The sequence below is a fragment of the Poecilia formosa genome, unplaced genomic scaffold (genome assembly GCF_000485575.1).
Source record: "Poecilia formosa unplaced genomic scaffold, Poecilia_formosa-5.1.2 Scaffold31, whole genome shotgun sequence".
In the NCBI taxonomy this organism is placed as follows: Eukaryota; Metazoa; Chordata; class Actinopteri; order Cyprinodontiformes; family Poeciliidae; genus Poecilia; species Poecilia formosa.
This window is the reverse complement of record NW_006799970.1, coordinates 913,023-930,452: the sequence shown is the minus strand read 5'-3', so window position 1 is coordinate 930,452 and position 17,430 is coordinate 913,023. Positions and strand designations below refer to the sequence as shown.

Genomic DNA, 17,430 nt, shown 5'->3' with positions numbered 1-17,430 from the left:
TGCTGACCACAAAGTTTTGCTAGAGAACATCAGTGAAGAAAAACATCATAACGACGATCAGGGAGCACAGTGGACAGGTCGGGGATAAATCAGGGTTAGCTTATAGAACAATAAAGATATGAACATCTCACAGAGCACTGGACAATCCAATTTAAAATGAAAGGAGTGCAGGACGGCTAAACCTTTGAAAATGAGGCTGTCTGGCTGAACTAACAGCCAGGGGAATAGCAGCATTTATCGGAGAAGCAGGAGGCACAAATTGTAGTCTCTGTGTTTTCAAAGCTGAACACGCCTCAGAAAACGAACAACTGTACTTACAGCAAATGAGTCTGAGTACATGTACATACATGGCTATTCAGATTTTATTTTACCTCATAATTATACATGGCTTTGAAGTGGTCCATCACATTCTAATAAAAGATTTTGAAATAATAGGTTATAAAGTGACAAAATGAAAAAAGGGTGGGAATACTTCATTTTGCTATTATTACTTAAAGGCTTGACCGTCTGCAACATGTTTTGTGCCTTGTTATGATGACGCTGGAGAGGTTGAAATAATGTAAGGGCTCAAGTGTTTTTTTTTTTTAAAAGGAAATGTCATGAGTGGGCTTCTCTAAACACCTTATGTAAGACATGACAAACGAGGAACCCCCTTCTCTTTCATACTTCTGTTTTTTTTTTTTCACTCCATTGATTTGCATTAAATGTCTGCAAGCCATTCTAGGAGCTGCTCGGATTTGTTTTCAGTCAAATAAAAACAAAATAATTGAAGGGGGAGCCTTCTTAGACAGGACCCAAATGGCTATAACAAGATCATGCACGTTGTGTTGTGGGTGGGAGTAACTCACGCATGCGTATCAAACCCTCTCCTCCAGCCAGGCGCTAAGTGGAAAACAAAGAGTGAGCAGCGGCTAGGAAATACGGTCAATAGCTTTATTATTATTATTATTATTATTATTATTATTATTATTGATGAAAGAGATAGATTTGAAACATTCAACAATCTTTACCGCATGTCGTGTAAAATAGGAGAAGACTTCAAATCTCGAGGCTGTAAGTGAGTGAATCGGCTTTGTTGTTATAGAATCCACAGGTTCTGATCTTTGATTCGTTCTTCTTCTTCTTTTCTTTAGAAGAAAAGACTTTTGTGGACGGATCTGGACTGAGGTGACTGCATTAGTGGGCGAGGAAACTGTTGCATCACTCCAGCTTGCTTTCGCACATCACGGACCTGCTCACTCCATCCAAGTCCCGGGGATGATGAAATTTCCTGTCTCCGTGTAGATGAGGAATTGCGAACCGAGAAGCTGTAAATTCATAGAGGGACTCGTAAAACCGCTAAAAAAAAGAAAAGGAAAGAAAAGAAAAGAAAAATCACTTCCCCGCACTTCTGCAGAGCGTCACTTGACTTGTCGCCTCGCGTCGTTTCTTTCAGCAGGTGGGTTTTCACTCGTGGGGCAGAGGGAAGTTCCCTGCGCTCGGGGCGGCCGAGGAGAGGCGCTGTCTGTGGTCCTGAACTCGCATATCCCACCCAGGAGTTGGCCTTGAAGACAACTTCAAAACAGAGCTGGAGTTGCAGCAGCGGTTGTCCCACCAGCAGCTCCTCATAGGGCTGAATATGCTAACTCTGCACCGAGTTCAGCAGCAAACGTTGCTTCTGTTGTTGTTCGTCGGTAAGTATTGCATCTTGAGGTTGGCTCGTACATTGTCTGGTTTAAATTATCAACGTTCAATGCTGTGTGTTTGGCCGTGGCGCATTCACGGTTGTGAACATTGGCGTTTTCCAGAGCTTTCCGTTCGTTTCATAAAATGGGTAAACTGGAGGAAAGAAAGCGATGTTAGGCTGTGTCCTCTTATTTCCTTCTCGTCTCCTTCTCTGTCCTCTTGTTTGTTTCTCTCCGCCCACATAATGTTTTTTTGTTTGTTTTTTTAAATAAAATAAAAAAGGATGAGATAAAATCAATGTTGTCACTGTCTGCCCAGGGCAAGACTCTGGTTATATAACAGCAATGGGCCTAACACAGTCACATAGACATTTTGTGACATTACTATATACGCAACTATAAAGCATCCTTTGACAAAAGAAAACATATAAAGTTTTATGAATATACAACTGTCTGTTACCTTTATCTTCAGACTTGAGAGGACACTTAAGTATGAATACAACTAATTTTGACCACTTGACTCTTTTCTTTATTTATGGAAAATAGTCCACTAAAAAAAAAAAAAAAATCATAATTTGAAGTCTGATGTCATTACCGGACAGAGCAAGACAAACAATGTCTGCTGTACCATTAGTGTTTTTCAGTAGTGCAAATTTTTACATACATCTCTTGATAGAAGGCCTAGACAATGTTTCCTCGTTCTAAGGAGCCACAAACGAGGGAGTGAAGGAGTTTTGTTTCTAGAGCTGCTGGCTGCAGACTCCAAGTCTATGCATTTATAACCACTGCATCATTTGCCTTTTTTACTCAGTTCCCTCTCCACCTTATTCAATTAACTGAAATGCAATTATATTCCAGCCTTTTCCTTCCTCACTTTGCTCACAGTATGATGAAAACCCCTTCAAATGCTTCCCATAGTTTCTGTGGTCTTTACCAATATTGCAAAACCAAGAAAACTTTACTTGGCAGGAACCACAATATTTTCTTTGTCGATCTTTTATAACACAGAACTGTAAGCTTAAGTTTATGCCTGTGTTTATGTAAAATCAAATACAGAGTGAATACATGTTCAAGATTCATTAAACACTTTCTTGAAAGTTGACGAATTTTACATATGGAAGTATGAGTCAATTGTGGACATGAATGTGTGAAATATTGCTTCTTTTTTTAGTCCACCTGAGCAGGCCAGTATGTGTCGATGTGGCGTCCGACACCGAAGCAGTGCTAGGAAGCTCCATGAAGCTGACATGCATCTCCTGTTTGAAGAGGGAGGAACTCAAACCAAACACAAATGTGAATTGGTATTTCACGTCAAGTGAAAACAACACATATGACAGGATTCATGTATGTTTCCAGAACAGTGTTGTGTACGACCCATGCTTTTGAGTTCTGTGCTTGATCGGTTTAGACTGTAAATGTTAACATTTTTTCTTTTTACCTAGATTTTTGAAAGTAACAAAGGAGACTCACAAAGCCTGGATGGACCCTTTAAAGACCGTCTGATCTGGAATGGTAGCAAAGACCTGCAAGACGTCTCCCTTTTGATCCTACATGTCACAGAGAGCGACCGTGGTATTTACGAGTGCCACGTTAATCGCACGTTTGAGTTTGGAACCTATACACCATATACAGTGACGAAGAAGAACATCACACTGACCGTGAAAGAGAAAGGTACGGTTGTGTCCATTATTTTGTGTGTAAATACAGCAGAAACCAGATATTCAACTCACTGTGTGAAAAGACACCCATTTTTTTTTGTCTCAGTTAGTGATGTAGCATTACACCGCCATTAAAAAACAAGCAGAAAAAGAACAACCAATCACTCACCCTAGAAGACAGCGTTGCCTATAGCAACCAGGGACAACCATACTTCCTCAGTAAGATGGCAATTTCTTTCACTCCCAGTACCTGACTGAATCACTCTTAAGATATTCTTAAGACTTCTTGGCAATAATTTTTGGGCTAAGATAGAAGCTCCCTGAGGGATCTGAAAATCCTTCTGCATACAGGCTCTGGTGTTTTGCTGAAAGCTGCTAAGCAGTTAAATGTTTTATTTTATTTTATTTTATTTTAGAGCTGCCTGAATCAACACTGCACTGTTTAGATGCAAAACTGCTGGCCTCTGTGCACGTAGCCCTGTCTCTGTGCTCTGCCTCCTCTTCATGTGATTTTAAAATGTTTATCAGGCCAGCATGACTTGCTTTGTAATTATAAACCCAACTTTTTGTCTCTGCTAAGTGATGCATTACTGTGAAAGCACTCTGCCACTAACAGTACCTCTTCCCTTTCCCCACTCTTCTCTATGTTGTGACTAGTTTAAAAAAAAAATAATAATAACAACTGTGTTTTGTTTTGTCTGCCTTTATTTTTTTTTCCATTAAAGCTTTCTTCTGTTGTCTGTGAAGGCCTTAATTCAAACCAGCTACTTTGCTATCTGTTTAAAACTGGGTAATGTATTATGCTTCCTGGATGTTTGGCCTGCTGAATGTTTCATCTTCCACCTCAGTCGAATATACAAATCAACGTGTATATTTGGAAGTTCCTAAATCTGTTGCATTTCTTTAGATTTTCATTTTTACTGCCTGCATTTGGTAGAACGTTGAATAAGATGCATATACACGCAGAATGCTGCAGTCAGATTTCTTTCTGCACAAATATCAAAAATCTTCCTTCATATTTCATACAACAGCGGTGTCGAGTTCCAGAAAGCCTTTTCTGCAGCAACCATTATGCAATATGTTCTGATAATGATTTTCATGGTAACAAAGTGGAAACGCTTGCCTTCAGTGGATCTGTGCTTTCTCATCTAATGGATCATATTACAAAAACAGCCAAATCAAGTTGGACAAACACAGTTCTTCTGAGAAGGTTTTCTGGAATTTGGTACAAACAAACAGGTTCACAGTGGCTCAAAAATGTTAAGCTTTTATATACAATTTCCAGACGTCAGTTTGTTGTTCCCAAGACATTTTGGTTCCCAAAGTCCAGTTTCATGTTTAAATCATCTGTTAAGGTTCTCCTCCAAACGAAGTTTAATTGTGATTGATGGTTGACGTTCAGTGCTTCGCAAAAGCATTTCTGCTTCTTTTATATCATTAAAACTGTCAGTGCATCAATGCATTTTATTAGGGTTTGGTGTCATGGACCAACAAAACAATTCACAAACAGTTAAGTAGAAGGAAAGTAATACACAGTTTGCACACTTCCAGCTGAAATATTGAAAGTGTTGCAAATATTTGTTTTATATCTATTCTCAACTTTCCTGCTTGTCAAAAAATAAAAAAAAAGATAAATGTTCCCATGGGATGATAAGGCTATGCCATGTTTTGCCATGGGAACGCGCTGTTCAAGGTGATGTGTGATGTTAGTTTTCCATCATCTCCTGTTTGGCTTCAACATGCCTTGTGACAAAACTTTAAACTGGGCGAATGGCGTATTTTTTTCTTGGAAGGCTTTGTTGTTTTTTCCACTTTAGAGATCAGATTTGGATAGTTTATGGCTAATAAAGGCTTCCTGGCAGATTCTCCCACCTGAGCTGTGAATCAGCTTAGAGGATTAGGGCTGAGGAAGCAGGTCAAACTTTTCAGTGTTTTGTTTATAAATAACACCAAAAAAGTTGAAAACAATTCTTTCTCAGTTCAGAATTATGCACAATGTTCTGATGGTGGATTACATAAAAACCCAAAAATACATTGAATTTTGTGGTCATATGTGAAACAGCTTAAGGGGTATAAATACCTTTGCGAAGCACTTCATTCTCCAATGACTTTTTAATTTCTTATCTTTTACTACAGCTAAGCGATGAACTTTAGAAAATATAAACAAATAGAATAGTGAAAACACTCTTTCTTATGGATTTAAAGATAATAAATGACAAGAGTAAGCAGAAACGTTCTTCATTTGATGCTATAATTGTTTTCAAACAACAACAAGAAATGTCTGAGCCAAGAACCACTGTGAGTTTGCACCTCCATTTTATATCATACATAGAGGTACCCTGTGGAGCTTTCACAGTTCAATAGGCAGGTTTGCTCTCTGCCTGCATGTAACTTTGTGAAATCTCTGCAAGGCACCTTTCCTTTCACGTTTTTAGATTCTAATATCATCACTCAGTACTTATGCCCATCATATTTACCTGTATATTGTTAGACTTATCTAAAACATAATGCATCCTAAAAGCATGAACTTATAAGAGGAATGTTTTTTAACAGTACTTACTGTAATTGGTAATCAGACAGTATCTCATTACTCCTAAATGTAAAAAAAAAAAGAAGTTTTTAGTAGATTAACAGAAAGTGGGATTTTTCATGTTGTTAACAAAATGTATGTTGCATGGAAACCATCATGTTTTGGGTTTTTCGTGTATAGAGACAAATAAAAAATATATATTTTTGAATAAACCAAAATACAAATCAAGACAGAATGCACTGTTCCAGGCTAAGCTATAAAAGTTAAGTGAAAAATTTCAGAGTAAGAGAACATAAACACGGTTTGTTGTGCAACAAAGTTGTGTGTGTGTGTGTAGCTCAGCCGTTCAAGGCTGCCAGCCTTTCCTGGTAAGTGCAGATTTCTTCATTGAATATCATCCAGTGGTTATTTTGCAAGTGTTTCTGAAAATGTGCTGATGGCACGAAAATGTGCTGACAAGCAGTCCTCTTCTAGTGCATTCATTTCTGTGGCCATTAGCCTGGAAAACATCTGGAAACTGTTTCCAGTAAATTCAGTTTTTTTTGTTTTTTTTTGCATTTTGCTGTCAGACCGGGTTGCATTTGGCAGCAGAATATTTAGTGGGAAATTTAGTTTCATCGAGCCGAGTTGCTGCAAAGAACGTCGAGACAGCAGGTTTAGATCATTTTGTCATCATCAGTAGGGGCTAGTGGAATATGAAAACAGCCTTTACTGTTACCTCCACTTTACTAAATGAATAATTGATGTTTTATGCTCTTCCCACTGCCTCTTTAAAATGACAAACACCTTCATTTCTCAATCACTTTCTAATTAGCACCAAGCTAAAAGATCCAATGTGTAAAATGCTCTATGTTAATAGCAATGTTAACAAGAAAAGCATAAATAAAAATACAAAACAAGGACTAAACATGAATACGTAATACTTAAAGTGAACTTTTTATTTAGTCAAATAAGTATCCTGCTGATATCTCATCCTCTTCGTCATAAACGATGCGAGATTTTGTGCCAGCTGTGTTCAACGAACTCAGGACATTTCCTCAGAGCTGCAGCAGAGTCTGTTTTGTTATTCTTCACAAAAAATGGTGCAGAAAATGAATGTGTGCTAAATAAAGCATGTGCCTATCTGCTGTTTGTGCTCCGCAGCCTCCAATGACACCACCGCAATCTACTCTGAGATCATGATGTATGTCCTACTGGTGTTCTTGACCTTGTGGCTGCTGGTGGAAATGGTCTACTGCTACAGGAAGATCTCGAAATCTGATGAGCAAGTGCAGGACACGGCGTGAGTTTCGCATGTTTCCATGCGCTCAGATCAATGCGAGCTGACGAGAAACACTGATGTGTTCTGATGTGCAATCTGCTTAATAGCAAATCAAATTGATCTAATCTGAAAAGGATGTTTTGCACCTGTGGATCCTTGAATCTCGTATTCTTACTCTATGCTCATATTACAATTCCAGACATCAATGGCTGAGATTTAGCAGGCTGTCAGACAGAGAGCCAGACTGAAAAGGTCAGACTAACAGACAGATATGGGAATAATTGAAAATTGAGTATGTTCCCTGCTCTGGTTTTTAACCCTCTTACATCTTTAATCTGTTTTTATTTATTTTTTCTCCACGGAAGCCAGCCAGACAGACACACCTGAATTATTGCAAGCTCTGCTGACTGTTCGTCTTTTGAGCAACCTTTTAACATCCAAGCTGGATTTTCAGCTCCATCGTAAACTGGCTTTTTGTGTCACCTTGTCTCAAAGCCACCTATGTACTCAGCTCCCACTGGATTTCCACAACATTGACTCTGCCAGCCTATGTCTGTTGACAGCTTTTTCTTTCTTCTTTTGAAAATCATGAGTCATATTGAGTCACATTCTGAAAAGTAACAGATAATACACAGCACCATGTGTTGATTCACCATTCTTGCAATGTGAATAGAGTCCTGCAGCTGCAAAATAAAATGCGGTATGTTCTAAAGATTCCTTATTTCATGGGGGAGGAAATGTGCAATGCAATCGCAGACTGTGAAAATGGTGGCAAATATCTAATGTCACTGTTTGTACCTTTGGTTAAATGTCATATAATGTCTACAGTTTCCCTGAGGGTAAATCACAAAGGGATGAATAAAGTTTCTATCTATCTATAGGTTCTTTTAAAAAAAAAAAAAAAAAAAAAAAAAAAGTCTGAAACCTAAGAGGATTAGGGCCACTGGGAAAAACCCCCCAAAACAATTCTGACTTTTTTTTCTCAGAATTCAGATTTTTTTTTTTCCCCCAGTGGCCCTAATCCTCTTCCGTAGAAACCTCCCCAGAACTCTTTTTTTTTAATTTATTTATTTATTTTTTTAGCTCTTATGGCCTTTATTCAAAAGTAAATGGTAGGTGGTGCTGCACTTAGTGCTGTGAAATAAGAATAAGACAAGGAGCAAATGGCTTGAACCCACATGTTAAAGACAAAAACCTCTGTACATGTATACTCCACTAACTGAGCCCCTTTTAGTCAAATGTGCACCGTATTTTCCGGACTATAAGCCGCTACTTTTTTCATACGCTTTGAACCAAGCGGCTTATGGGCCAGTGCGGCTTTTCTGTGGATTTTTCTTCAACCACCAGGGGGCTCTTTAGCAGGAAGTGAATCATTGGAAGTCAAAATTGGAAATCAAAGAAGAAAGCGCTAATTTTCAGTTTTAGAACAAGTACATGCTAGCAGCAGGCACAACGGAGAAATTTATTCAAACTCATATGATGCAGCTTTTAAGTTGAATGTTATCGATCTGACAGTACAGGAGGGAAATGGAGCCGCTGCACGTAAACTCGGCGTGAACGAAACCATGGTTCGGCTTTGGAGATGGAGGGCTGCGTCTTTAATAGCAAATTTATAAAGGAGGCAGCCGTCTGCGGAGATACCAGCGGCTTATGGCCCGGTGCGGCTTATATGCATGTTTCCAGTTTCTTTCTTTTTTTTTTTTTTTTACTTTTTGGGTGCGGCTTGTAGTGAAGTTCACTCTATAGTCCGGAAAATACGGTATATACATAATTGCAGATATGATTGATATATTAACCATTATTGGTCTTTAACTCATTGCATAGTGTTAAGGTTGGCTTTAGGCCAAGAAGGTGAAAAATCTAGGAGCTTGTTGTTAGCCTGTTTTACGGTTTTCAAACATTTCAGTGACTTCTTCTTCTTCTTGCCAGTGAGCAGAGTAGTTGTATTGCTATGATTACTATTAGGAGGACTTTCTTATAATATTCCAGGTCAGCAGTTATTTTAAAGTTGTGAGCCTTGCTGTGTAAGGTTACCATGACTGATATTTGCATTCCAAATAATTACTTTAACCTTGGGTAAAGCATATTAAGCTAGATGGTACTTTGCTGACTGGCTAACAAAGTTCATTTCATTAATAAAAATCGTGTTTAGTCTGCAGAGAAGTCGTGAAGGTGCACTGCATGTAACTGCAAGCATTTTTAGCGCTGAGATTTTAAGAGGCTAAGAGCATGATGATAAATACTGAATGAGTGTGTCAGTTCATCTGGATGTGCACTCGCTGTCTCAATGCTGCACTGATTGCTTTGTCTTTTTCGAACTCCACATGGGACATGTGAGGAATTACTTGCGTGTGACTTGAAGGGAAATGTATGTTGCAGCCTTGTTGTTCCAGACTGAAAAGAAAACTTCTGCCTTCCAACAGGAGAAAACCAAGGCACTCTTTTTTTTTTAAGACGCTCCTCTGTTTTCCTGCAGGACAAACTACCTAGCCGTTCCCTCTGAGCAGAAAGACAATCCAGTCGCTCCGGTTACCGAATAAAAGCGCTTTTCAGTGACACGGTATTTCACATGTGATTTCCTCAGCCTGAACCCGATCAGTAAAATCATCCCCTTCCTTCTTGAATCCATTGTTTGTAGCTTCAACACTCATAACTCTGCAGCTCTGTAGACTCCCGTTGCTTCAACCATCACTGTGTCTCATCCTTCACACACATTTTTGAAAGGCACTCATTTCTGTCCTTTTTGGACTCATCTATTTTTCAGTCACTCTTTTTGATTCTTATTTAGATATCTAATATCTAATGTATATAAGTAGACATGATGCATGATTTTGTTTTTTAGTACTTTGTGATTATAATGTGTGAACATTGTAAAAATAGCAAACTAGTGAATGTGATGTTTGCATGTTAAGTAGTGCTCCATACTGTTTTCAGGCGAATTAGATGCATTCAGTAGTGCAGAACCTTGCAAAACCTTGGAGATACAGCGCCTTGAAAAGTTAATTATACGCCTTGAACTTTATCATATTTTGTATCACAAACTTTATTGTATTAATGGGGATTATAAGTGGGAGATCAATCTGTAATTATAAAGTGAAATACAAATAGACATGGTTATGAAAAGCAAAAGGACAAAAAAAAAAACTGGCAAAATTGATATTCATAGCCGCTTTTAGTCAATTGTAAGATATTTAAGAATGGAGAAAAAAAATGACTCCAGCTTTGCAATGGGGTCATAACATAGTTATTTTTAACTTTGAAAACTTTTATTTTTATTATTTCAAAAAAGTTCAAGATATCACTTTTGCAAGGCACTATATGTCCCATTTATTTATATTTTGCTTCCAGTAAGTCATTTTTTTTTTTTTTTTGGTCAGCTTGTAAATTATGCTTCCTGGAGGCCTTTTCAAAGTATTTCTTTTGATTTTCTTTATTTATGTTTAGTCTCACTGGTTCTGTGAAAACCAAGTGAGAAGGCTAATGCTTCTCACTGGTCGTGTTGATCCTTGCTGGATTTTCCTGTTTCGTAAAGACATGACTATGATCTGCTGTTGGTAGTTTCTCAGACCTCACACCTCTCCTTTTGTTTTACACATTTGCAATTTCCCCCAGTTTCCACTAAAGGTCTGAACAATTTGTTGCCATCAGTTGGTACGAAGACTTTTAAGCGTTTACTGAACATCTGGCTCAGTGGAAGCAAAGAATCGGGAAACGATAGATGATTTGAAACAACACATGCTATCGTCTGTAATGAACCATTTCAGGTTTACTGAGGGAACCATGTTCTCTGTTCTCTTCAGATATTAACCACTCAGGATGATGGTACAGACAGCACAGTCCCATCGGTGCCACCATGAAGATGTTTCTCTCAGACGGCGACGTGAATCCCGCCAGCCAACCTTCCCTGTGTATCCACTGTGTCTTATAACAGAAAAGTGCTATATATATATTTTTTCCCCCCTTTCCCTCTTCTTTATGAAAGCTCTGACATCAAGTGCTTTTACTCATGCAGTAGTTCAGAGGGTAAAACTGTCATGCGCCTATTATCCAATCAATATAGCCATACTGTAGACTATAAGGACCTGCTGATGTGTTGATGTACCACCCATTTCCAAACAGCTAGCGTTGTGAGTTTTGTACCTCGACATTTAATGCTTGACCCAAGGAGAGAGTCTGCTGTTTTAAAGGCTCTTAAACTTACTCTGCCATGTTTATTTTTCTAACCTTTTTTATAGACCTTGTTGTGATTTTTCAGGTCACAGAGTTCTTTGTACTGGCCAGAAGTCTTTCTATGACGGTCGAACTGAAAAGCTTTTACACTCGTACGTGTCTGCGTACTCTCTGCTTTCTGTTAAACGCTTATGAACGTGATATTCTGCAAGAAAAAGACTGTCTATTCAGCTGAATTTTATTTGAAGGTTTTTACTCGCCGCTGTATAAATCTTTAATCCGCATTCGGCTCTGATGTCAGCGTACACTCAGTAGGTCAAGTGGTACTGCACTTAGTGCTTTTAAATGTATTCTTGAAGCTTTGACTGTTCCTGAGTGTTGCTGTCGAGACCCGGTGTGTGCCTCCTTCAACGATACGAAACTGTAGAAACATCTCTGACTTGATTCCATCATGTCCGGCCATTTTCGTTCTGTTGCAAATACAATAATTCATCTGTGAATTTTACATTTTTAACTTAATAAATATACATTCCACAGCGTGATTTGGCACTTCTCTGTTATTTCCAGAAAATTCCCTCAAATCTTTATATACATAATAATGGCAAGAATTATTTTTATGAATAAATTGCACATTAGCTACACACTTACAGAAGAGACTATCTCTGATTAAGCCTCTGCTGAACTAAAGTCAGTGTTGGAGCTGCTCCTCCTGAAGTGAAGGGAAGAAGTGCTCGATTGTGGCTCAGTGGTCTCGAAACCATTTTGCAGATCAAAGTACGTTTAGCATTTTTTTTGGGGGGGAAATCAAGGTCCCAGACTCTGAAGGAAAAGTGGAGAGGCGGCACAAAATCCGAGCTGCTTGAGGTTCAGTGTGAAGTTTCCACAGTCGGCGAGGATTTAAGGTGTCATGTTATCTGTCTGCGCTGGTCCACTGCTGCTTTATCCAAAGTCCAAAGTCAAAGCAGAAAATTTTATAGCACTTCATGTTTCCCGTCTGCTGAGAAGCTTTGCGGCGATTGTTTTCCGAGCAGGATTTTAAGCCATCTCGTACTGTTAAAATCTACTTTAACGACTGCGCTATCACTCTGTTTAATTGGCCGTCTAACTCGCCCGACCCCACAGCATGTATGGGACGTTGTCAAGAGAAAGATGAGAGACGCAGCAGCGTCCAAACAGCTGAAGGTGAATATGAAATCAACATTGGCTTTCTTCCAGGCAGTTCACCTCCATGCCACGCTGGGCTGATGCAGTAGTCTCTGCAGACAGAGTATACATACTCTATTGTATTTTAGAAAGTGTCTGTATAAAAAATACTTTATTATACCGCTCTTTCATATTATTTTAATTGTGAGGAACTGAGGTTTGGGATTTCGTTATCTCTAATCAATAAATATCAAAATGAGCAAAACGTCTTGACGTATACGTATCACTCCGAGTAATAAATCCAGCTTTTTGAATTGAGTAAATTTACTTTATGAATAAATATGCTACAATATTGACTCTCTGCAACATCCCCCATCCCCTCCATGTTCTCCACTATTATACATGACTGTTGTGTGATTCAAAGCATTGGAATAGATTTAACAACTACACTGAAATCCCCTGCTGTTTTCGACACTCATTAACGCTGCAGAAAAGCGGCAAGCAAAGCACGGTTCGATTTGTTTCTGCTTGACTGTCTGCATTTTGTCAGTCGTCTCGCTGTAAGCAAGGCGGTTTTTTTGTTGTTGTTGTTTTTCCTGTTTTCATCAACAAGAATACTGCCTCGGCTCACACAGAAAGGCAGACATGGAAGACAAAGACGGCAAAAAGCTGCGGCATATTATGTACAGGATGCAACGTACGTTGCTCTTTTAGCTTAACCCAGAGCCAGAGAGTTACAGCAGCGACTGTTGTTATAGCAACTCAGGCATGTTTGTAGCAAAGCAGGCGACGTCATGTAATTTGTGAGACATTCATTAGGGTTAAAAGTTGGTATTCTTTCAGAAAAGGACAATAATTGCAGGATCTGTGCAAACCTTGCTCCAGGAGGAAGTTCGGAGGGTTCACACAAAGGAGCAGCTCGGCAGAAATGACTCCGCACTTCACAGAAAATGACCAGGCAGTGGTTCCTTTTCCTCAATCAACTTCACATAAATTGGTTATTGACTGCCCAACACATCCTATGAACTATCCGGGAGCATGGCGTTATGGGTTTAAGATAGACTGTGAAAGGGCAATTTGACAACGCTCTATTCCTCCTCTCTCCCTGCCTCACACCGTCTCTGCTTTCTCCCATGCTGCCGTTACAATGAGTCTCCCTCAGGATACAGCCCAGTAATGTGGCCCACATTTCACTACATTATGGTTCAGTTAAAGGACCCAGCTGCCTCGACGTTTGTCTAAGCATTTTAAGACACGCCGTAACAAGAGCGTGACACCAAACCTTCCTTTTTGGATGGATTATTTGATGTTTAAATAAAAACAAATAGGTAGTCAGAGATTGATAGGCTACATCTGTGGATAATACAATCTGCACATTACAGCAATACTCCTCTGGCATTGACCTGTATGTCTGCTGCCAATAAGACAGTTGCTGCTCAGCAGAACATCTTCAGGAGACGACTCTGCTTTTATTTACTTATCACATGAATTTATTAATCACGCAATCGTTAGTCAACAATGATGGTATGTCCATAAAGGGTCTCTGTCTCCCCCTAGTGTAAAGCCCACTCTGTCATCAAATTACATGCAATCAAAGTCAAGGTGTGATTCCTGTTTCTGTCAAACATGACACACAAGTCTCACACCACCAAGTGTGTGCAGAGCGTTGCAAAAGCATCGAAACACCTGCAACATTTCTTACTGTTTGTCCCGTCTCCCAAACTTTTTTGTGTTTTATTTGGATGGGCAAAAAATGAGCAGAATGGAAGTGGAAAGAACATTTTACATGGATTTATACATACAATCTGAAAGGTGGGCTGTCGGCATGTATTAAATCTCATCTACGCTGATGCTCCTTGATAAAGCCCAGCACAACCGTCAGAAGACAATCTGTAAACGGTTAACTTCACAGAGTGCTGATCGTCCATCGTCAAAGTGGAAAGTCATTTCTGTCCATCCAACCTGGGACGGAGGCAATGAGAGCATTACTCAGAGAAGCAGTGAAGACCTCCATAGTAGCACTGGAGGAGCTGCAGAGATCCACAACCCAGGTGGGAGGGCCTGTCAAGACACAATAAGATCTGCTCCCCCTACTGATCTTCAGACGATACAACAGCACAAACGCAAGTAAATTACAAATAAAATATCATACATGCAGCAGAGAAAACCTCTGTTGGAGCAACATTTAGTGTATTATCCATTTACTCCACAAACAAACTGGGCTTTAGCAGCAAGTAATTTTATTTATTTAATTAATTTTTACCTGATAATTGAAAGTTAGTCTTAAGACGTTCTTTCCAAAGTTTTCATAAGCCAGCTATTTTACTAGAGCTTAAAATTAATCTTCCTGGAGTGCATGCAAAACAATGTTAGTTGTGAAAAAAAAAGTATTAAGAAAAACATGTGACTCTATTTTCATTTTCCTGTGATGCACTATGATTTGTTAGTCTATTTCATGAGATCCCCATAAAATACGTAGAACTTGTAAAGTTATTGCAACGTGACAAATTCTGAAAGGGTTTCAAAGTTACGAATGCTTTAACAAAGCTGTGTAATTACCTTGACAGTAGCTGCATTTCCAACATAAAATTGTGTAAATTGAAAGTACAAAAATAAATTGATCAGTTTCAAACAACTCACGTTTTTCGGTAATTTTTTGCTCTGTGATGAAAATCGATATATTTTGTTGAAACTGCAATGGAAATATTTTTCTGCTCATCATACAAGTCATGTGATCGACACATGACCCGTACTGCTACTGGCGAAAACGTCAAAGAAGATAGCAGGAAGTAGCGGGAGGAGAATTGTTTGTTGCAGATTTTTATTTTTTTGGACAAAGTGCAGCTGGATCCACCTGAGCTCTAAAAGCATCACACAGTTCACAAAAAGCTGCGTGTCATTCGAACACGTCGAATCCATAACTCTTCTATGAAATCGCCATCTATAATTTCCACAAAAGCCTCCACACATAGCCACTAGTTTTATTTATTTATTTTTTTTTATGGAAACACCACATATGTGAAATTGTGTTTTCTTGACATTAGCAGAATATCGATAAATATTCGTTCATATTTGTAATGAAAACAGAGCTACAGTTGAGCTTTAAGTGTAAGTTACTGATTGCAGCACTTTGTTCCTTTTGGTAGCAGTGGACCTTCGCTCCATAAATATTTTAAGACAGTATGTTTTGGTAACAGCTGCTTTGCGGCAGACTGAGGAAGATTAAGCATGCTCTGTAATGATGTGAATCACAGCCACATGGAAACCCAGCCTATCGATTAGTGATCAATAGCTGCTTTGCAGGATGTGAGGTTGGTCTGTTGGGCAATAAATTGTTTTGAAAGATGGGCTGATAATGAGCCAGTAAAGAGACAGATTTTCCTGCTCGGCTTTTCAGCTTCTTAACTGTGTTTCTTGTTTTCTCGCTTCTACTTCACGAAGTTCCTCTGTGCAGCACAGTATGAAGGGATTTTCAAAGCTTTGCACCACAGAGGGACGGAGCACAGCTAGAGGAGGGTGTTTCCATTGTAATTCTGCTGCCCAGCAGTTTCATTTTAATGGCTCAATACACAAATGTGAACATTTGAAAATGAGCGCAGAGAATCGGAATAATTTCCTAAGAGGAGCGTTTTCATTTTCCTACCCTGAGACAACCGACGACGCCCACTCATAATTATAAATCTTCACACATTTGATGCTTCTACAGGGAAGAGTTGTTGACTAGCCCCGCACAAGAATGCCCAGTCCACTTCTACAATGTGCAAGCTTCAACCAACTTGGTGATACACTTCAAGCCAAGGACAAATATTTTTAGATTGTGACGGGTCTTTCTTTTAGTTTACAAAAGCAGCAAACTGAATCCCTTGCGTGACTAAAGGCAGGCATTTCTATTCCGAATCAAGCTGTGCTGATAATATATCACCAATAATTAGACTCACCTTTAGAGAAAACAAATGATGTGAAGCAGAGAAAAGTAAATTGGGAAGTCAAACCAATTTTGAGGTAGAACGGATCATTGCACTCTTCTTTTGTTAATTGATTAAGTTTAAATGCACCTGCAGATGTAAAACATTTAATGGAATAACGGTTTGCAGCATTCACTTCTGGCGTAAATCTGTACTTTGAAAACTTCAGTAAAAAAAACCCCAAAACACTAATTAAATACATCTGTTCAACTGCTTGTTAACAGAAATAGATAATCCGCCAATTATTTGGCAGCTTCTCAGCATATTTAAGAATCTAATTGTGATGGAGGTGACTTGCTACAAAAAGGAGTGAACATCCATCTCTGAACACACCTTGAAACAGATTACAATTTTAAAACAGTGCAGAAAATCATCATCAATGTTTACACAAATCTCCTTCTGTTTGCCGATTGACCCAGTAGAAAAAGTTACCTCAGGAATCCAAGTGAATGGGAGAAATCCTTGGACTGGCATAGGAAGGCGATGGCCAGGTTAATCTGTAATGGAAGTTCAGTTGAAAGCTGAAGCCTCTTCTTCCAAACAAAACATCCAAAGGATGTAGGAGGAGGCATCAGGAGTCGATTAACTACATTTTTGAACTCCAAGTTTTGGCACAGAGGCATTTTCAATCTTCAAAAGAACACCACATCCACACTATGGTGGCACCAGCCACATGGCCTTGAGTTGCTTTTGGAATTGAATTTAACATTCAAGCAAAAAAGATAACTTCACTGGAGTGATTTTTTTATTTTTTTTATTTTGCAAAATATTTGTGGGGTCAGCTGAAGAAGCCAGTGGATAATTTCAGATGACACGCTGAAAGACTCCTGCCAACGACGACGACCAGCTGCCACTCAATAACTGTGCAGAATGTGTCACTGTAGGCGGAAAAAGTTTTAAAATTGTATTGTTTTGTGCTATGTGACTCTTCACATCTGAGTGTTACTCAAGTGCTTAACTTAACTCAGTTTTTAAATTTAAATTAGATACTTCGTTCAGAAGGTGCACTTTGCTTATTTGTTGGCGTCATGAACGTTGC

At 39.0% G+C, this 17,430-nt stretch overlaps 1 protein-coding gene across 4 annotated transcripts; it reads left to right on the top strand.

Moving 5' to 3' along the window:
- The first annotated feature begins 709 nt into the window (after nucleotides 1-709).
- Nucleotides 710-11,825, top strand: LOC103136243 (sodium channel subunit beta-3-like). Of its 4 annotated transcripts, none has more exons than XM_016670228.1 (8): nucleotides 738-923; nucleotides 1,134-1,438; nucleotides 1,536-1,673; nucleotides 2,836-3,008; nucleotides 3,107-3,335; nucleotides 6,996-7,134; nucleotides 9,590-9,673; nucleotides 10,914-11,825. In XM_016670228.1, exons 2-7 carry the CDS (start codon nucleotides 1,285-1,287, stop codon nucleotides 9,651-9,653), a joined length of 897 nt encoding a protein of 298 aa, XP_016525714.1. In that variant the 5' UTR covers nucleotides 738-923; nucleotides 1,134-1,284; the 3' UTR covers nucleotides 9,654-9,673; nucleotides 10,914-11,825. The 4 variants fall into 4 exon arrangements, with proteins under 4 accessions (XP_016525715.1, XP_016525714.1, XP_016525712.1 ...); XM_016670226.1 differs by having other exon boundaries at nucleotides 738-1,053; XM_016670227.1 differs by having other exon boundaries at nucleotides 738-1,057.
- The last annotated feature ends 5,605 nt before the right edge of the window (nucleotides 11,826-17,430 follow it).